Raw genomic sequence first — 20,089 nt, 5'->3', positions numbered from 1 at the left:
GAGGAACTAGAGATCAAATTGCCAACATACGCTGGATCATGGAGAAAGCTAGGGAGTTCCAGAAAAACATCTACTTCTGCTTCATTGACTATGCTAAAGCCTTTGATTGTGTGGATCACAACAAATTGTGGCAAGTTCTTAAAGAGATGGGAGTACCAGACCATCTCATTTGTCTCTTGAGAAACCTATATGCGGGTCAAGAAGCAACAATGAGAACTGGACACGGAACCACTGATTGGTTCAAAATTGGAAAAGGAGTCCGGCAAGGCTGTATACTGTCGCCCTGCCTATTTAACTTATATGCAGAGCACATCATGAGAAAGGCAGGGCTAGATGAAACAAAAGTTGGAATTAAGATTGCCGGGAGAAATATCAACAACCTAAGATATGCAGATGATACCACTCTAATGGCAGAAAGTGAAGAGGAACTAAAGAGCCTCTTGATGCGGGTGAAGAAGAAGAGTGCAAAAGTTGGCTTGAAACTCAACATTAAGAACACCAAAATCATGGCATCCGGCCCTCTCAATTCCTGGCAAATAGATGGGGAAGAAATGGAGATAGTGACAGATTTTATTTTTCTGGGCTCAAAGATCACCTCAGATGGGGACTGCAGCCAAGAAATTAAAAGACGCTTGCTCCTGGGGAGGAAAACTATGGCAAATCTAGACAGCATACTAAAAAGCAGAGACATCACCCTGCCAACAAAAGTGCATATAGTCCAGGCCATGGTTTTCCCAGTTGCGATGTATGGCTGTGAAAGTTGGACCATAAGAAAAGCTGAGCGCCAAAGAATTGAGGCCTTTGAACTATGGTGCTGGAGAAGACTCCTGCGAGTCCCTTGGACTGCAAGGCGTTCAAACCGGTCAGTCCTAGAAGAGATCAACCCCGACTGCTCTTTAGAAGGCCAGATCCTGAAGTTGAAACTCAAATACTTTGGCCACCTAATGAGAAGGAAGGACTCACTGGAGAAGGGCCTAATGCTGGGAAAGATTGAGGGCAATAGAAGAATGGGACAACAGAGAATGAGATGGCTAGATGGAGTCACTGAAGCAGTAGGTGTGAACTTAAATGGACTCCAGAAGATGGTAGAGGACAGGAAGACCTGGAGGAACGTTGTTCATGGGGTCACGATGGGTCGGACATGACTTTGCAATTAACAACAACAACCCCCTTTCTCCCCAATCACCCCATTTGCATTAGAATGAAATAAAAACCCTAAGGAGACACAATTTAAGAATAATCATTTTCTACTCATTTCCATGATGCTTATAATTTCCATATTGGTCATCTGTATTACTGGACATAGTATAAAACAATAAGAATAAGCTCATACAATTCTGAATTTGTACGGCATGTTGGTAGGAGGAACCATATAAAGCATTCCTCGTTTTAGGCTAAAGGTTGCCAGCAATATTGCATAAACATGGTAGAAATTATTCAGGATAATGTATTTCATTTTTTATTCTGGCTTTATTACTTTGTAAATAACTCAAGGCAGAAAGCATACCTAATACTCCTTTCTCCTCTATTTTCCCATAGCATCAACCTTGTGAGGTGAGTTGGGCAGAGAGAGAGAGTGACTGGTCCAAAGTTACCTGGCTGGCTTTCATGCCTAATGCAGAATTAGAACTCACAGTCTCCTGGTTTCTACGCCAGCACCTTAACCACTACACCAAACTGCCTCTCAAGGGCTGGATCCAGTTTTATTTATAGAACTGAGTGGTTAAAGGGGTCTTCCTTGCTCCCTCCCTGTTCGCCCTCTATTTCTGTGAAAACATGACCGTGGAATAAAATACACTTTAAATTGAGGAGATTAACAACATGAGGAAACGGAATTCTCTGAAAATAAGATGGAGGAACTTTCTGTGTGCAGCTTTCACTAATGGAAAGAAATGTTCGCTTGCTTCACTGAGGAGTCAGAATGTTCATATGTTGCTGGATTGCTTAGGAAAGAAAACCCTAAACCAGGGGTAGACAATTGTGGCTCTTTTATGACTCGTGGACTTCAACTCCCAGAATTCCTGAGCCATGCTGGCTCAGGAATTCTGGGAGTTGAAATCCACGAGTCATAAAAGAGCCAAGGTTGCCTACCCCTGCCCTAAACACTTGTTATTCCAACCCAAGCAAGAAAAATGAGACAGTTTGCTATAAATACAAAATCAAAATGAGAATTTCCTTGTGATTAAATGTGAATAATCTAAATATGTGCTTGACATGTCTTTTGGCTATGAAATATAACCCTTTCATGCTAATATGATTTATCTTTCATCATGAAAGAAAAAAAGTTGTGAAAATATAGCTAATTATATCAGTATCTATACATACACATGCATGCAATTATACCAGTATCTATACATACACATTTATATACACACAAACTCACACATACACACACACAGTGTATATAAATGTGAAACACTTTAATATCCTGCCCTGTGTATTCAATTATTTGTGATATCAAATAAACAATGAATAAACTACAATTTTTAGTGTAAAAATTAATATTGAAAAATCTGTGACATTACTTTCTTTCACTTTGCTTTACACTTGTTTCAGTTGGATTTGATTTTTCCCGGTAATACCAAGAAAACTTTTAAAATAGTAATGAATAGCAGAATTAACTGGTATCATGATTCTTATTTACTTTTTTTATTTTAATTTATTACATTTGTTTGCCATCCATCTTGCTTCTGTCGGAGCGCTTAAATAAAACACACAGATAGCTCCCAGAAACTGTCCTTTGGCCAAATGGCCCCTCACCAATGCTGTTGATTTATGGACGTGTCCTTTGCAGGTCCAGCAAAAGGCCTATGGGTCCACCTCTTCAGCCAGGGGGGCAATGGCCCAGAAACTCCACCAGGCCAAGGATTCAGTCACTCCAAGTCTCTGCCTTGGGCTAGAATTGTCATCCCTTCCATGGTAGCCAGAATCCAATTTCCAACTCAGAATATATCAGCTATTCTTCCTCAGATCAAGTCTCCACCCATGAGTCCAGCACCCTCAGCTAGCCATCTTTTTTTCTTCTCCCCAGTGGGTCCTTTTACAACTTTTTTCCTCCAATCCCCTTCTCCCAAGGCTGCCCCTTCCTTCCTTCCTTCTTCTGAGCTGCTGGAATCCTACATCCCAGTACTCTGCTCTAACTGCCTCTGCTGAAGATTACATCTCCCAGAAGGCTACCTTAGTGTCCCTTCCTGTTCAGATTCCAAGGTGAGGCTCCAGCCAGTCAATCAATGGATGCTGACTAACTTGCCTGTCTTCTTATCTGTGTCAAAATACCAGAGCAGCTCAGGGAGAATAATAGCTAGTCAACAATAGTTGTACTGTATGTCTTTGTGGGATTTACAGGATGAAAGAAAAAAGAGCTGCTGATGTAAAAAAAGCTGTGATATTATGTCAGTTCAATTTTATAGATTTAAACAGGTTCATTTAGTAATTTAAACTGAACAAACCATACAATGTTTGACAATAAAATGCTATATATCACACAGAATAGACAACAAGTCTATTCATTGACTTACCTGAGAAGAATATGTGTGACCATCGGATCCACAAACTGGATTGGTATAAATAATAGGACACAGCTTGCATTTTGATGAAAGGGAACCAATTCTCCATTGTTTATGGCTTAAACCAGCTTCTTTCATACTGAAAGAAATCAAATCAAGTAAGAAAGGTATGAAAAGGTGAACAGAGAAGTATAATCTATATTATTAGTAATTAAATCATGTCTAATGAATTTTACATGACCTGTGTTCATACATAATACCACAGTTTGCTGGATAGGTCACAGTCATTGTTTATAATTAATGCAATGATTAGCCATTTTTATGTTATCTACTGAGAATTACAGAAGAGTGAACATAAGTCACAAGGAGCAAGAGTAAATGAAGCCAGATCCAAATTTTGATGGAAATGCCATACTTTTTTGTCTTTTAAACAACAGTTTTTTAGGAAACAAACAATATTAAAGATATGAATTGATATCTTGGAAAAATGTTTATGAAACCAGTTTAATAACTACATGAAATTAGGCTAATGATGGGTTTATCCACTACGTTAAATTCAAAATAATAAATTGCACTGTAGCTTACTATTATTTAAGAACTATACCATTTTCTTCATTAATTTAAACTAATATTTACATCTTAATATTTTGGCTATTGCAGAGAAATATTTACAACTCCATAAAGGATAAGAAAGATCAACCATTGTCAGGACTGAGTAATTAAACAGGTTCAACGTCTTGCATAATAACCACAGCGATTGTGGCTTGTAAATATGTTATGACTTAGTATGTTGTTCCAGTTTGATTAAAAAAACACAGACCTTGGCCCAGTTTGTTGACTAAGTCTATATGTCTTGATATTCTAGCAAAACTATTTACATTTGAGGATGCTGGAACACTTCTAAGAAAGAGATGATCTTTACTAATGATCTACTGTTCATACTCAGAGAAAGGCTATTCAAATTCAGATTAGAAAGCAAAATATATGAATCATTATGAAAGCTACCAATATAAACCAACTTAATAGAGAATAAAATGATTACTGTAGAGTCAATCAGTAGTAGAGTAAGCATTCTAATCAATAAATTAAGAACAAGCCATCTATTGGAATATTATATTAAATGTAAGTTCCTAGCTTAACTGGTAATATTTTTCCACTTCTTTTTCTTTTTTTAAAGAACAAATTACAAAATGAAATCATTTTCAAATCATGGTTTAAAATTCTCTTATGCATTTAATAGTTAATTAATCTAAGAAGTATTGAATCTCAAAGTATAAAGAAGCAATCAAAGAAAGAACAGAAGGACAAAGTACGTATTCCTGTGGCTTGCATACATCTGAGCTTCTTAAGACAAAATATGCTATGTCCGATCTGCACTGATGATTCATGATTCTTCTTTCTTAATTCTATGACCAATTTGTTTTATGAAACCAGTAGGCAGTAATAGCAGAATTAATTCATTTTATGTCCAGCCTAAATGCCTGTATTTCTTCTTTTCATAAATAATTAAAGTAATGATGGCAACTTTTGTTTCAGTATATAGAATTCTTCTCCTTCTCTTTTAACTAAGCACATGGGAAAAAAACAGAATATTTCAGATAAAACATATATTACAATGAATTTTAAAAACATATATTTAAATATCTTTTTAATAAATAAACTTTTTCCCACTTCTTCCATGCCTTCTATGTTAGGTTAAAGCTGTCAGGATTATATTCCTTTAATAATTATATTTCTATATCAGAGCTCTCTCGGTAATTCACAAACCCTTTAGAGAAAATAATGAAACAATGTTTGGGTATGTTATTTCTATTTTTATCCAAAATTAAAAGCCCATTTATATTCATGAGTGAATACAAGTGAAAACACTGGTACACATACTGATTATTTCAAGATATATATCAATTAGTAAGTAAGCTATTTGTTTCCTAGACCCACTAGTTCTGGAGAAACAAGAATAGAAGTACTGATTGAGAAATAGCTCTGGAGGCTTTGCTACTTATTTTTGTTCTTGCTGCTGTTATCGATAATAGAGAACTCCAAGGGGTAGGTAGAAGAGATAAAAGATACAAGAAAGTAGTAATTCATTTAGAATATTCTCTTAAAATCACTAAACCATAGTTTCAGTTTACCAAACCATTAAGAACCTAATTCTATTCAATAATATTTCATGACAGTGAACTCCATAGAGCCACCGCTGTGTAGAAATTATATTGCTAGAACCGTAACATATAGAGTACAACATAATTCAAAATTTAGATATTCTTGACTGATAGAATATCATGAAGACAGAATGACAAAAATACAAAAGCAAGAGGATAAAAAGTCTAGAAGAATTAAAATTGCTTAATTGTAAAGATTATCTATGATTGCACTGACAAGATATATTGACAGTATTCTACCATGAAGCTACTCCAATACTCCAATACTGTCAATGTACCTTCTTCACATTCAACAGGAAAATGTATGAGCAATAAAAGAGACACCCAAGTGATCCCCAATATCAGGAGCCATTGCAGAAACAGTCCTGCATGAACTGGAACACCGCAACTTCAAAACTACACGTGTAAAGTCTGGTGCCACATTTGTCATCATCAAAAGAAATGTACTGAAAGATTTTCATACCGTACTGAACTTCATCTTCTCGGACATAGAGTTCACAATGGAGGAAGAAACAGCTATATAATTACCATTTTTAGATGTGCTTGTCAACAGACAAGAAGATGTAAGCCTAGAAACCACTGTTTATCACAAGGCCATCAACTCTCCACACATTCTGAATTTCAACAGTAACCATCCAGTGTCACACAAAAAGAGTTGCATCAGAACACTATATGGCAGGGTAAGAACCCACTATTGTACCCAGCAAGCTAACAACTGGAAAGTGGCTACCTACGTGAACAATTCAGGCAGAATGGGTTCCCATAAGCATTTGTTACAATACGGTGCAGAGAAAGGAAGAAACAAAGTACAAGACTAACCACATGGCACGCCCTACCATACATCAAAAACATTTTGGAAGCAATAGAATGCAGCTTCCAAGATTTGCAAGTGGGCATTGCGCACCGCCAAGAGGTTACCATATGAGGATAAATTATGCATTGTAAAGATCAGTAGGAGGTGGGAGATTCTTCCGCTGTAATCTACCAGATCCCCTGCATGGATTGCCCCTGTAGGATAGATGGGGAGGAAGCTAACCACCAGACTGCAAAAACAAAAGAGACTGGTTAGATGAGGAGACCCAAACTCATTGGTAACTGTCACACTGGAATGAACAAGGATATACATTCAATTATGCAGCTATTAAGATGAGTGAAGCCTGGGAAACAGGTCCCTTGTCAGTCAACAGGAGTGCTCATTTACTACCAGCTTACCAAGTACTTAGGAAGTGAAGGTGTGAAAGAAAAAAATATCTTAATACCGTATATGCCGGCGTATTAGGCGACCCGGCGTATAAGACGACCCCCGTCTTTATAGCTGGGCCGCATTCCTAGAACATCGTGTTATACGCCGGAAACTACCAGTATTTCCAGCGTATAAGACGACTCGGTGTATAAGACGACCCCCGTCTTTGGCGCCGATTTCAGCGCTCGCGGAAGTCGTCTTATACGCCGGCATTTACGGTAATTATTTCTGTATAAATCAAACATATTTCTTTGATAGTCAGTTAAAATAAAGACCGGTTTCTGCTGAGAAATACTTAGTAAAAAGAAGAACTGTGACCTTTGCAGAAGATGGTGAAAGATTGTGGTTGGCACACATTTTCACAGGAGCAGATAGCATAGGGATTGAGGAACTGAGCCCTGTTCATGGGTGCAATGACACGAGCAGAAATGGTAGTGAGGAAAGTAGTGGTTAGAGCAAGGACAGGAAAGAACAGGAAGCTGGCTCGGTAACTAGGACAATGGAATAAGAATAAGGAACTAACACAGTGGTCAGTTCCAGAAGTAGGGAGCTGATCCAGAGGTCAATCCCGAGAAAGGGAAGTGGGATGGCTACTGGGTGGTACCAGAATGCTAGAGGTGGGCACAATGCTAAGGTACAAAACCTGCTTCAAAGATCTGGGTCTCGCCTCCTGGCCCATCTGCCATACTTAATGACCGCTAGTCCACTTGGTCCTTATTGCAATAAGTTGTTGAAATATAAGAACTGAATCTCTGTGTTAAATTGAAATAAACCTCTGGATCCTAAAGTGAGAATTTTGTTGTGTGTTGTCTCTTGTTTCTCTTTAACAAGTTTTTCCCCTGACAGTTTTGGTGCGTTGGCTGGGAAGGGAGGAAGCTGAAAGAGGCCTTGAGTTCCACAGGAGCATATGACCAACTCCAGGTTTGGACCATAGGCAATCAGCTTGTGCTCCCTCTCCGTGTACCCACACTCCACTTTGGATCAGAGGTAAGTCAAGGGGTCTCATCTTTGAAGAAACCCTTTAGTAGCTTAGTTAGGGAAGTTGTTGTGGTTTAGCTAGTTAGTAGCTCATTTCCAGATTTGGCTGCAAGGGAAGGGTCACACCCGGACTTTGAATGAGCTAATTGAGTAAGCTTGTCATACTCTTAGGCAAAACAGTCCAATAAGTCCAGTGGCAGTGGAAACTCTTGTGGCTGGGACCCAAAAGGGGGCTGACCTTCCTGGGACCTGATCATTCCCTTGTAGTGATTCGAGGTAGTGCCTCTGGAAGAGAGTCATGCTCTCATATCTTGCAGCCTCATTTATAAGGGTTTTTGCTCTCTCATCAACGACGCTCGGCAGGAAATAAGATTATGTCATTTTTCCAGTTGCTAGTGATTTGCAGACTAAGCTCTGAAATTGCCATTTTGATGTTTGAATTTTGGACTTTTAGTTTAGCTGCACTTCATTTGAAGGAATGAAGGTATGTTCCTCTTATTTTCACCCCTAACTGATATTGTGCATTGGAGTTTCCTTGGGTGTATGAAAAATTGCTTTAATTGTTAGATTTGGCAGGTGCTATTTTATTCAAGATTAGAAATGACATCGGTGTTGTTGTGGACACTTGAATAAAAGTTTTGGCTTGGTGCATTACTATGGGTATTTTTGGAAGTTATGAAATTGCTCTTTAGAATTATAGTCCAGTGATTTGTGGTTACCTTCCTTATCTTGAACCTGTCATTGAATTTGTCCTGTATTAACTGTGTTTGCTTCCTGATTTCTCTGTCTTTGAGCATAGTGAAACCCACTGTTGCTTAATGTTTTTTTTTCTTTTTCTTTACTGTACGTGCACATTCTTTTATGCATTGTGTTTTTGTAATTGTGTCCTCCCTTTAGTTAATAGTGAACATTGCCTATTTTAATGGCTCCTCTGGTCCTGAACAGCAACCTGTTGATTTGTCTTCTGTGGCTTTATTTCTAGCTGGCAGCCTTCAGCTGGGCTTGAAGGTGTCGTTTGTGAAATATTGTGTTGCAGTTGCTTTTTTTCCCTGTCGTGTGGTTGCTTTTGATAATTTTTTTGTTGTTATTACATGCCTGCTTTTAAAGGGTTTTTGTTGTTTTTGTTGCAGGGCCTGTGAGCTCTAGTTTGATGGAGGAAGGTCTCTCTTGTGGCACTCCTAGGGTGGAGTTACAGTCCTGTTTTTGTCCATCTTTTATTTCATTGGGTTTTGTGATTTCTACATTGGGAGAAGGAAGAGTTCCTGGTGGCAGAAGGAATCTTTTTGGCACACTCCCAGGCTAGACCTACTGTACATCCAGTTATCCCAATGCATATATTTTGTCTGCTTTTTTCCATGCTTATGTGTGTGGTATCACTCATTTTGTTTCAATGTGTTTATTGTTCTGTGTAATATTTGAACCTTTGTCTGTATCCATGTCTTCATTGCTGATATGTGATTGCCTTCTGATTGTGTGTCAAATGCTACCTTCCCCGTAAATAAGGGTCAGCTTGTTTTCCTGGGGTATTGCATTCCATTGTTGATTGCCATCAATTTTTGTGCCAGCTACCTTTCTGTAGATAAGGGTCGGCCTTTTTTTTTTTGCTGAGATAGCATGTTACTCCTCTTTTGCTGCGGTCAGTTCTACTGATGAAGAGGGAATGGACCTCTTCCATCCATAAGGACTGCCTGTGTTGGCAGGGTTCAAATTCCTTCTACTGCCCCTGGACAATTGTCTCTCAATTGCCCATGTGAGAGATAATAATAATAATAATAATAATAATAATAATAATAATAATAATAATAATAATAATTGTTAAGTCTGGGGTGTTATCAAACAGACAAGCACCTGCAACATAACACCCCAGACTTAACAATTGTCGATAAGAAAGACAAAAAAGTCTGGATAGTGGACGTGGCAGTGCCTGGAGATAGCAGAATAGAAGAGAAAGAACTGGAGAAGATAACAAAATACAAAGACCTACAAATCGAAATAGAAAGACTGTGGCAAAAGCAAGCAAGGGTAGTACCAATAGTCATAGGCTCCTTGGGCGCAATCCCAAAACAACTGGAGCACCACTTGAACACCATTGGCATTGACAAATTTGCTATTAGTCAATGGCAAAAGGCGGCCTTATTAGGAACTGCTTCCATCCTGCGACGATACCTGTAATACCATCAAACATCCACATCTGCCTATCCCAGGTCCTGGGTAAGGACTCGATAGGTAGACAAAATGCCAAATCCAGTCTGAACATCTGGCTGACTGTGCGATGAATGATAATAACAACAACAACAACAACAACAATATGGGGGAAGAAAGACAGAAAAAAACAAACAAGACAAAAAAACCCTGAACCAACTACATAAGAACATTGTAGGGCCTCAACCATGATTAAATGCAGTATGTCTTGAGATTGATTGATGGATGCACGGTTGAGAGAAAATGAAGTGTAACCACCAGCATTTTAGCCTGAATTGGACAAGGTAGTGTCTCCTGTCCACTCACGTCTTTATAACCTTTCTTTAACTTTTTTCCTGCTCTTTTGATTTAATTCGTTAACTTTTCATTCTATAATGGGATGTTCCCAGCCTAAGAGGGGGAGATTCCTAAAAAGGGTACCCTGGCATGGTATGTGTGTGTGTATACACATGTTCATAAAGGACGTAGATTCTGTCAATACTTGCAGCAATGGCATGTGTTTACCTCACAAGAACCGAGGTGTCGGTTTTCCTTTGCTGGAACTTTTGACAGAAACAAATTTAATTTTTGTGAAGTTGTCTTGGATGCTCTTCATGTCTCTCAAACTGGGCAACTGGTCTGCTTTTGTGGTTTGCTATACAGAAATGGAAAAGCAGTGCAGGGAACACCATTTGCAATTCAAACGTACCAAGGAAAAACTGGAAAGATCACTGATTGATCTTAAGGCCTCTATTGCAGCTGTTCAGGTTGCCCTAATGCAGTGCTTCTCAATTATTTTCTGTCATGCCCCCCTAGGAAGAAAAAAACATTTCGCGCCCCCCCGCGCGACTGTCTATCCAATCGGGTCCTTTGCGTGTGTCACGTGCATCCAATATGACAGTATTTGCCGAGGTCAAACGATCCCCCCTTTACGGAGCCTCGCACCCCCCCTGGGGGGCCCGCCCCACTATTTGAGAAGCACTGCCCTAATGTCCATAAGAAGGACTCTCCCAACAGACTGGACTCTCTCCACATTAGATATTAGTAAGCAAACCCATATGGATGCCAGCCTCTTCTCTGACATTCCTGTATCTGAAAGACATTCATATGTTGGCCCTGTTATGTTGACCTCTTGCCAAGCAATTCTCACATCTTTTAAAGACTGTCATTCACAGATTGTAGCAACTATAACCAAGAAACCAGTGCAAAGAAACAAGAGCCAATGACTTAATAGCCAGCCATCAACACCCCAGTCAACAACTGAAAAGCCACATACAACCAGGCACCACATAAATAACACACACAGAATAACCCAAAACACATGCTCTGCTAGAGACAAGTTCCTTGATGATGGGCTCCAGGATAAGTCCGGAAGCTCGGAAGACTAAACCTCTGGTCCCAGATCGGATCCTAGAAATTTATTAGAATTATTTCACGGAAATTATAAATATACATGGATAAACATAAGAATGTTGAGAGAGGAAACAAAGATAGTAGAAGACAATAAGAATTAGAATTTTATTGATGGGATTTAAGGAGGAGGAGGGAAAAAATACAAAATAAGTTTGACTATGTTTAAGTAATAAATTGCTGTCTTTGGTGATGTTTAATGATTATCTGGATCAGACAGGGTTTTTTCCTTTTGGAAATGTTTAACTATGTAATGGATTAGTTCTTAATATTTATGTCACTACTTTTAGACATCTAAATAAGGAATTAATGTGCTAGGTACTGTTATAGCTTTTGTTTAGGTTTTTTGGCACCTGTTTGTTTTACAATCGTTTAATTGTTAAGAGAAGGATGAGGGGGTTTAGAGTAAAAGGAAAGGAAGATTATGCTTATGTTGTATTTTTGTTATTTTTTTTTACTGGATCTTTGCTGTTTAAAAAGGAGAGCTGAAGATTTAGAAAACCAAGTGAGGTATGGAATGAAGATGCATGTGGTGAATAGGAGGAAGTTTCTTTTTCTTAATATCTTTTTTTGGGGAGGTCCACACTTTTTCATTCATTCATTCATTGATTCATTCATTCACGCACATTACACATACATAAACACATATTTTTGTATTAGTTTGATTTAATACAATCATTAATAAAGTTATTAAAAAACACTGTATGTACTATGACATACTGGGTAAGCATTACCCAGTTTTGTGTAAAGGTTAAGCCACCAGGTAGAAACCTAGAGAGTGTGATGCTAATCCTGCTTTAGGCATGAAAACTAGCTGTGTGACTTTGGTTCGGTCACCCTCTCTCAGCTCAATTCATCTCTCACTTGACAGGGTTGCTGTGGGGAAAACAGGAGGAAGGAGTATTAGGTATGTTCGCTGTTCTGATTTATTTGTAAAGTAATAAAAGCACGATAAAAATGAAGAAATAAATTCATATGAAATAATTTCTATTATATGAAAGAGCTGTTCTATTCTATTCTATTCTATTCTATTCTATTCTATTCTATTCTATTCTATTTATTTGTTGTTCTAGTCAGATGACTCTGAGCAGCTTACAATCCAGTATATAGTAACAGAGTTAACTTTCCCCACCCAAAAAATCCCCAAGACCAAACCCTACTGAGCAAATATAAAGAGAAAAAGAAAACAACCTCCTCCGTCACCCTATAGCACTGCTGGGAAAATCCATACTCCTATTCCGTTTGCAAGATCCACCAAAAAAAAATCAGGTCCTCAGGGCTCCTTGGGAATTTAGTAGAGAATTCCCTATACTCTTATCTTTATACTAGATGATTATGTTTCCTCAGGGTGAAACTTTAACATTTTTCCTTTTCCAACCTGAATAGGAAAGTGGTCTTGGTCACCACGATGTAAAAAAGATGTTGAGACTCTAGAAAGAGTACAGAGAAGAGCAACAAAGATGATTAGGGGACTGGAGGCTAAAACACATAAGGAACGGCTGCTAGAATTGGGTATGTCTAGTTTAACGAAGAGAAGGACAAGGGGGGACATGATAGCAGTATTCCAATATCTCGGGCTGCCACAAAGAAGAGGGAATTAAGCTATTTTCCAAAGCACCTGAAGGCAGGACAAGAAGCAACGGGTGGAAACTAATCAAGGAGAGAAGCAACCTAGAACTAAGGAGAAACTTCCTGACAGTGAGAACAATTAATCAGTGGAACAGCTTGCCTCCAGAAGCAGTAAATGCTCCAACACTGGAAGTTTTTAAGAAGAGACTGGACAGCCACTTGTCCGAAATGGTGTAGGGTTTTCTGCCCGAGCAGGGGGTTGGACTAGATGACCTCCAAGGTCCCTTTCAACTTTACTACTACTACTACTACTACTATTATTATTATTATGTATAGCTCCTTAAAGACCAAAATCCCTAACTGTACCCAGAAGGTAACCACCAGGAGCTTTTGCAGTGGAAGTGTTACATAGGCAAACTTAGGCATTCTTATAACTACTTAAGTTGTTGTATGCTAAACTAAATAAAGCTTCCAAGTTGTTATTAAAGATAAACCTAGACAAAGTTTATCTTGCCAGATCTATTGGGATGAACAGAAACAATTGGAAAGAGACAGTCCCACAGATAACTTGTGTGCCATGAAAGGCTTTATAGATCAAGGCTTTTCAACCTTTTCACCCATTGTACCACTTTTAGGAAATGGCAACATCCGAGTACCACCAGTCGCCTAGCAAGGTGTCAAAAACTTGACGACCCCCCCCCAAAAAGGAAAAAAGTGATAAAGTACAGATAGTCCTCGACTTACAACAGTTCGCTTAGCGACTGTTCGAAGTTACAACGGCACTGAAAAAAGTGCCCCCAAGCCACAGCCGAGCAAGACACCTGCCTGCCCACCCAGCGGTGCTCTTCCTCCTGTCCTAGGTTTTCATTGTTGTGAGCATCTCTGTTGAGGATTGGCAGCGGGGACGGGGTGGGGGGGTATTTTGTTTTTATTCCCCCCATCTGCTGGGTGGTTGCAGCAGGTTTGGGTCACTTCACATGATCCTGGGACACTGTGACTGTCATAAATATGAATCAGTTGCCAAGCATCTGAATGTAAATCACAAGACCCTGGAGATGCTGCAACATTCCAGTTGATCGGCGCTTCTTCTGAGCTCAGCAGAAGCGCCAGGATCAGTGCTGCTTTCCAGATGATTGGTGCTTCTTCTGGGCCCAGCAGAAGCACCTGCGTCAGTGCCGAGCTCCAACTGGAGCCTGGTACTGATCCTGGTGCTTCCCGAGCCCTGACAGCCCCCCAAAAGCACCGATCAGCTGGAAAGCAGCACTGACAGCCCTGCAGCTCCAGCCATCTCTCGCTTAGGCTTGTGCGGTGCTGCCACCAGTTCAGCTCATTCCCCTCCCCCACTACCACTTTTCTAGGATGGTCGCGTACCACCTTCCAGGTGCCAATGTATCACAAGTGGTACCCATACCACTGGTTGAAAAGCCCTGTTATAGATGATAACCAGCACCTTAAATTGCACCCAGAAACCTACTGGGAGCAAGTGTACCTCTTGAGGGGGTGAAGTAATATAGTATGTCTGTAACTGCTATGCTGCTGCATTCTGGACCAGCTGCAACTTCTGAGCGATCTTTAAGGGCAGCCCTGTGTAGAGCACATTGCAGTAATCCATACTGAAGGCAACCAAGTCATAATGACAATAAGAAAGACTAATCTTGTTTTTATTTATTTATTAGAACTCACTCTAAATACATCTTCCAATTCAGAAAATCATGTATTGCGCAGGATTAGACAGGATAACTAAAAGATTAAAAAATCAGCATGAAACAGACTTTTATCAAATATGGAATAAATTTTATAGACGGTGGGGAAAAAAATGGAGGTCATTGTAATGAGATAAGTTAAGATTGAGATTAGAATGATGTTACTGTAAAGAGATTTATTTGTAATTAATGTAAATATGGACTGAGATGTCTGTCAAATGTTGATTTACCATGTTCAATGTTTTTAATTCCTTTTTTTATTCAATAAAAAAAATAAAAAAAATACATCTTCCAAAAGTAACCACAAGGAAGTGTCACAAGCGCCAAATTTTACAATTCTGTAACAGATCCATCTCTTTAAAAAAAGTTGGAGGAAAACTTAAATTAATTATTGTTGCTTTTGTTTCCTTCTCTCTTTGAATATTGGATTTCCTTGCCTACTAGTATATGTTCTGGGCTGTTTCTCTGTTTATTTTAGATTAGTTTTCTTTTTCTTCTGGAAGAAGAAGGGTTATTTAGAAGTAGAAGGGTTATTTATTGAAATCTTTTTTACATTCAGACTCTACTGTTCATATAATGTGCATGAAAATGTATGCTTATTTTACTAATAGTAAGCAGATGACACTTCACATGTGAGCCTTTTTCAAAAGTTAGTTTGAAATGGAAGCTATATTTGCACATAGTAAGCCGCCACAAGAAATAATATTGATTACATGATGAACCATTATCTAAAACATTCTCATCTGCTCCTAGCTAGTGTAGCCAGAGATTGCTTGGGCCAGCTTCCATAAAATTATATTCATCTTTGCTTAATACTTGTAAGAAATTCTGATGAAGCAATGTAGTTGTACTGTATAGCACTGCCCATTTTCCACTAATAACCAAAGTCCCAGGTTTCATTAAAGTCTCGGGTTTCATCTACTTTTCCATGAGGCTCTATTCTTTCCTTGATACATAACTTCCATCATCTATATGACAATGTATAATCCCACGTTTTTGACATATCAGTATGGAATGTTATACCTATGCAAAAACATTGTTTATTAATTAGCAAGTACAAATCATTAATTGTGATCTTTCTGTATAAATAAAACACATGAGTTTCGTGTACCTGGCACAAATCTTTTTAACCCTTTCTTCTTCCAACTGCATAAAATTACAGTTGAGCATTCTTATGCTTTTCAGGGTTTGACAAAGGAAAATATGATGCCTTGTGGGGTGGTTTAAGACTCACCACAATGGCACAGTTTCAGAGTAATTGGGTTAATTAAAGCTATATAATGTTACCATTGTCACTAAGAAAGTCCTACTCATTAGTCCATTACAAAGGAATGACTGTAAATTCAGCCTTCGTGTAACATCACTTCCTGTACAAATAAACATAAATAATAAAACAAGTTTGAAACTTTTCCAAGCTAGCAGATTGGCAGCACAAATTACAAAATGAAACAGAAAGCTTTCTCTAGATTCAACAGAGCTCAGGACATAAGAATGATGAAATGTTTCTATATACCAAGTACTGTACAGATCACAATAATTAATCAGACTAAAAATTTCCAAGATATTCAACTGTGCCAGCTGGGCTTCTTCAGACAGCAGCATTATAATACAAAATGATGACCTTCTAAACAGCCTTATTGTTTTCAGCTTCTGTGCAATCTGTCTAATGCGACGACCATAATTAAAAAGGAGTACAAGTTCCACATGCCTGTAAATAGTAGAAGAAATTAAAACTGTCCTAGGTTTTGTTTTCTTTCTTTTCTTTTTTTTAATCTAAAATGGAGAAATCCTAACATCCTTATTTCTCAGCAAGGGGGTGATCCATTTATTAAGACATATACATAGTTATGTCGTTGAATTGATGATACCGTCTTATCCTGTAAATTAAGATTGTAGCTATGAATAACAAAACAAAGCAATTAAATGTATATAAGAAGAAACACTTGCATGCTTACCAAGCAAAGTCATATGTTTAAATTAGATTCAAAGATTTATGATCCCTGAATAAAAAAAGAGGAAAACACAACTTTCTGAGGTTTACATTATCATTAAATGCCAAACATTTATTTTCTCATGCACTAGTAAAACTAAAACCTATATATACAAAGACCTTACTCCACAATAAAAGTTAACAAAAATGACCATGAAATATTAATTTAATAGACCCTATCGGTGTAGATTTGATAAAACAATCTAAATTATTATTCACACATCCCCTAAAGGAATGGACAAGGCCATTGTAGCCAGAGTCAGGGTAAGGCATTTAAATTTTACATCATTTATGGTAATATGCAGCATTTGTGTAATAAAATAATTACTTAATTTATGCAAATCACCCTGAATCCCAAAACGTACATATTAATGGACATTCTGGTGTAAAAGACACCCACTTCCATTCAACCAAGCCATTATATCAAGATTTCCTATATTGCTTTATTTTACATTGGGCATGAGAGTTTGTACCATAAGAATGTGAAACTTTCTTCAGTTAAAATATGAAATCCAATTTTCTCCTGTACACCGAAAATATAAGTTCCCTGAAGAGCATCCCAAATGATAAGGGTGGAAATGAAGTGGAGGGGACACTCCAACAGAACTTTTACCCATTGCTACATGAATGAAGCTAAAAAAAAATCACACTAATAAATATAACGGGAAAAAATATATATATTTTCAGGTCTTCAAAACAACTTTAGACAAGTTTCCCCCCCCCCAAAAAAAATCCCATGTTCTGAGATGCTTTGAGCTTTTCCAAGGAACTTCAAAGACCTCTAGAAAATGACAGAACAAAAATTTCCGAAGAATGCCAACACATTCCACCAAAGCATAGCAGTGCATTTTCAGTCAGTAAGACAAACAAACAATACTCAGTAAGAGGACAGAAAGAAGTAGAATGCCAGAACAATCTTCTGGTTTAGCAAGAACAGATAAGGATAAGGGTGGCTATGGGATTGAGATATAAGACTGTTCCTAATAAGAAGGCCCTCATGAGTTTGATCCAAAGCTTCAATGGGCTGGAGGTTCCCATTTTTCGTACGTTGAATTTGAATAATGTGCTAACATATTTACAAGCAGGCATTTGAAATAAATCCCCAAATGAAACATTAGTTAGAAATATTGCTTCAATTAAATGTACTTTGCAATCGAATTCTTTCGTTCTTTCTTTACCTTTCCTCTATCCATGTTCAACCTACCAACTCATCCATCATCACTTATCCCCAAATGGACATATTTAAATAAAAGATTACCAGTTACATCTACCTCATGTTTTCTTATACATTAACAAGAGGGCAGCGAAACTTAAACATACAATAATCTTAATGATTTTACAAGCTACGTAGTATTACACAATAGCAAAAAAAAGCTTGAGTTAGTGGAAGAAGCAAAGGAATTCCAGCTGGAAAATGATTTTACAACGCAAATAAGAAAAGAAAGATGTTTCCATCTAAATTATTGCCTATGCAAAAATGTCAGCCCTCCCCCCCAGGTAAACTAGGCAGGAAACACGACTAGATGAACTAATTCTTCTTTACTCCAAGGCTACAGTAACAAAATCTTGCAAGTCTGAAAGTACTAAACTTCCCATTACCACTTTTAACTGCTTCATTCATGGGTCATTCCTAAGTTTCTTTCTCTGAGCATTAAGTCACTGGGACTCCCTTATGTGATTGTTCCCTGGGCAGCATCTCTTCCTCTCATTCCCCAAGATCATCCATCCATTCCATTACAAAATATAAGAGCATAGTAAGCCATTCCATAATCTAAGTCATACAGGAAAAATGTTTTTTTAAAAAATATTAAAGAATATATAACACTATACATTATAAGAATCTATATTTAAATAAACGTGGACTCAATTCAGCAGTTCTTATATTTTGGCTTGCTTTTTCCCAGGAAATTTCAGACCGAAACCTGGGAAGATCTTGGAAAAGATAATCAAGCAACAAATCTGCGAACACCTAGAACAGTGGTTCTCAACCTGTGGGTCGGGACCCCATCTGCGGTCGAACGACCATTTCACGGGGGTCGCCAAACAACGCAGTCCGCCATTTTTTTCCCCTTTTCCTTAGCTGTGCTACTCCCTTTTATTCTATTGGCTTTTGAAAGCCAATAGAATAGACTCTCTTGAATAGAGTTTAATTCTATTGGCTTTCAAAAGCCAATAGGAATTGTCCAGGCTGTCTCTGCCCTGCTGAGCCCACCAAAAATCCCATTCTGCAAACAGTGCTGCAAGTTATCTTCAGCGAAGGCGAGCTGTCTGGAAGCTTCCACCCCTCCCTGCTGAGCAACTACTAAAAATGTAAGTAAAAGAGGGCCAGGGGTGGGAGATGGGAGGCTGGCGGGCACAGGAAGGCTTGCTGGCGTGTGTGGGGCCCGGCGGGTGCCTTACCTCCCTTGGGCTGGGCCAGCTGGTGGCCCAGCCGGTGGTCGCCCTGCGCCATTGCTGCCCCTTGCCAGCTATGCCTCGCCGGCACAGGGGGCGGCACCACGCATGCGTGGCGCTCCTGGGCAGAGAAAGTCCTCAACTTACGACCAGTTGGGTAGTCCTGGACTTATGACCGGTTGGGGTCGCAGCATTAAAAAGGTTGAGAACCACTGACCTAGAAGCAAGCAAAGTTATAACCAGAAGCCAACCTGGGTTCATCATGCCAAACAAATCTTGTTTCACTTTTTGACAAAGTGAATAAACTAATGGATCAGTGAAATACTGTGGATATAGTACACTTAAGTTTCAGTAAGGCATTTGACAAAGTAGACCACAACCTACTTCTTGGTAAGCTAGAAAAACATGGCATAGATAGCATCACTGCCACATGGATTTGTAACCGGTTGACAAACTGTACTCAATGTGTTGTCCCTTAATGGAACTACATCCACATGGAAGGAAGTAAATAGTGGGGTACCTCAAAGTTCCGTTTTAGGCCCAGTACTCTTCAATATCTTCATAAACGATCTAGATGAGAGAATAGAAGGAGAATTCATCAAATTTGCAGATGGCACTAAGCTGGCAGGAATAGCCAATATCCCAGAATATAGGTTCAAAATCCAAAGGGATCTTGACCTACTTGAACAACGGGCCCTATTTAACAAAATGAAATTCAATGTAGACACTTACGCAAGAAAAAACCACTGCATAGGTATAGGCTAGGTGAAACTTGGCTTAGTGCCAGTAACTGTGAGAGTGATACTGGAGTCCAAAAGGAAAATCATTTAAATATGAACCAACAGTGTGCAGCAGCAGCCAATGCAGTCCTAGGCTCCATTAATAGATGGATAGAATAAAGATCATGTGAAGCATTACTATGGCTTTACAAAGCCTTAGTACAGCCACACTTG

General features: G+C 38.7%; 1 protein-coding gene across 2 annotated transcripts in view; it reads right to left on the bottom strand.

Annotated features, from left to right (window-relative positions):
• The window catches only part of SPOCK3 (SPARC (osteonectin), cwcv and kazal like domains proteoglycan 3), a 152,682-nt gene that overhangs the window by 66,275 nt on the left and 66,318 nt on the right, over nucleotides 1-20,089 (bottom strand). For both annotated transcript variants that reach the window (XM_039347003.1, XM_039347004.1), the window contains one exon: nucleotides 3,519-3,645. In XM_039347003.1, coding sequence (XP_039202937.1) covers nucleotides 3,519-3,645 — 127 coding nt within the window. The remainder of the gene's footprint in view (nucleotides 1-3,518; nucleotides 3,646-20,089) is intronic.

Source organism: Crotalus tigris, unplaced genomic scaffold, assembly GCF_016545835.1.
Source record: "Crotalus tigris isolate CLP2741 ecotype Arizona unplaced genomic scaffold, ASM1654583v1 scf7180000018043.2394770, whole genome shotgun sequence".
NCBI classification, from domain to species: Eukaryota; Metazoa; Chordata; class Lepidosauria; order Squamata; family Viperidae; genus Crotalus; species Crotalus tigris.
This window is presented reverse-complemented; position numbering and strand designations above follow the sequence as displayed.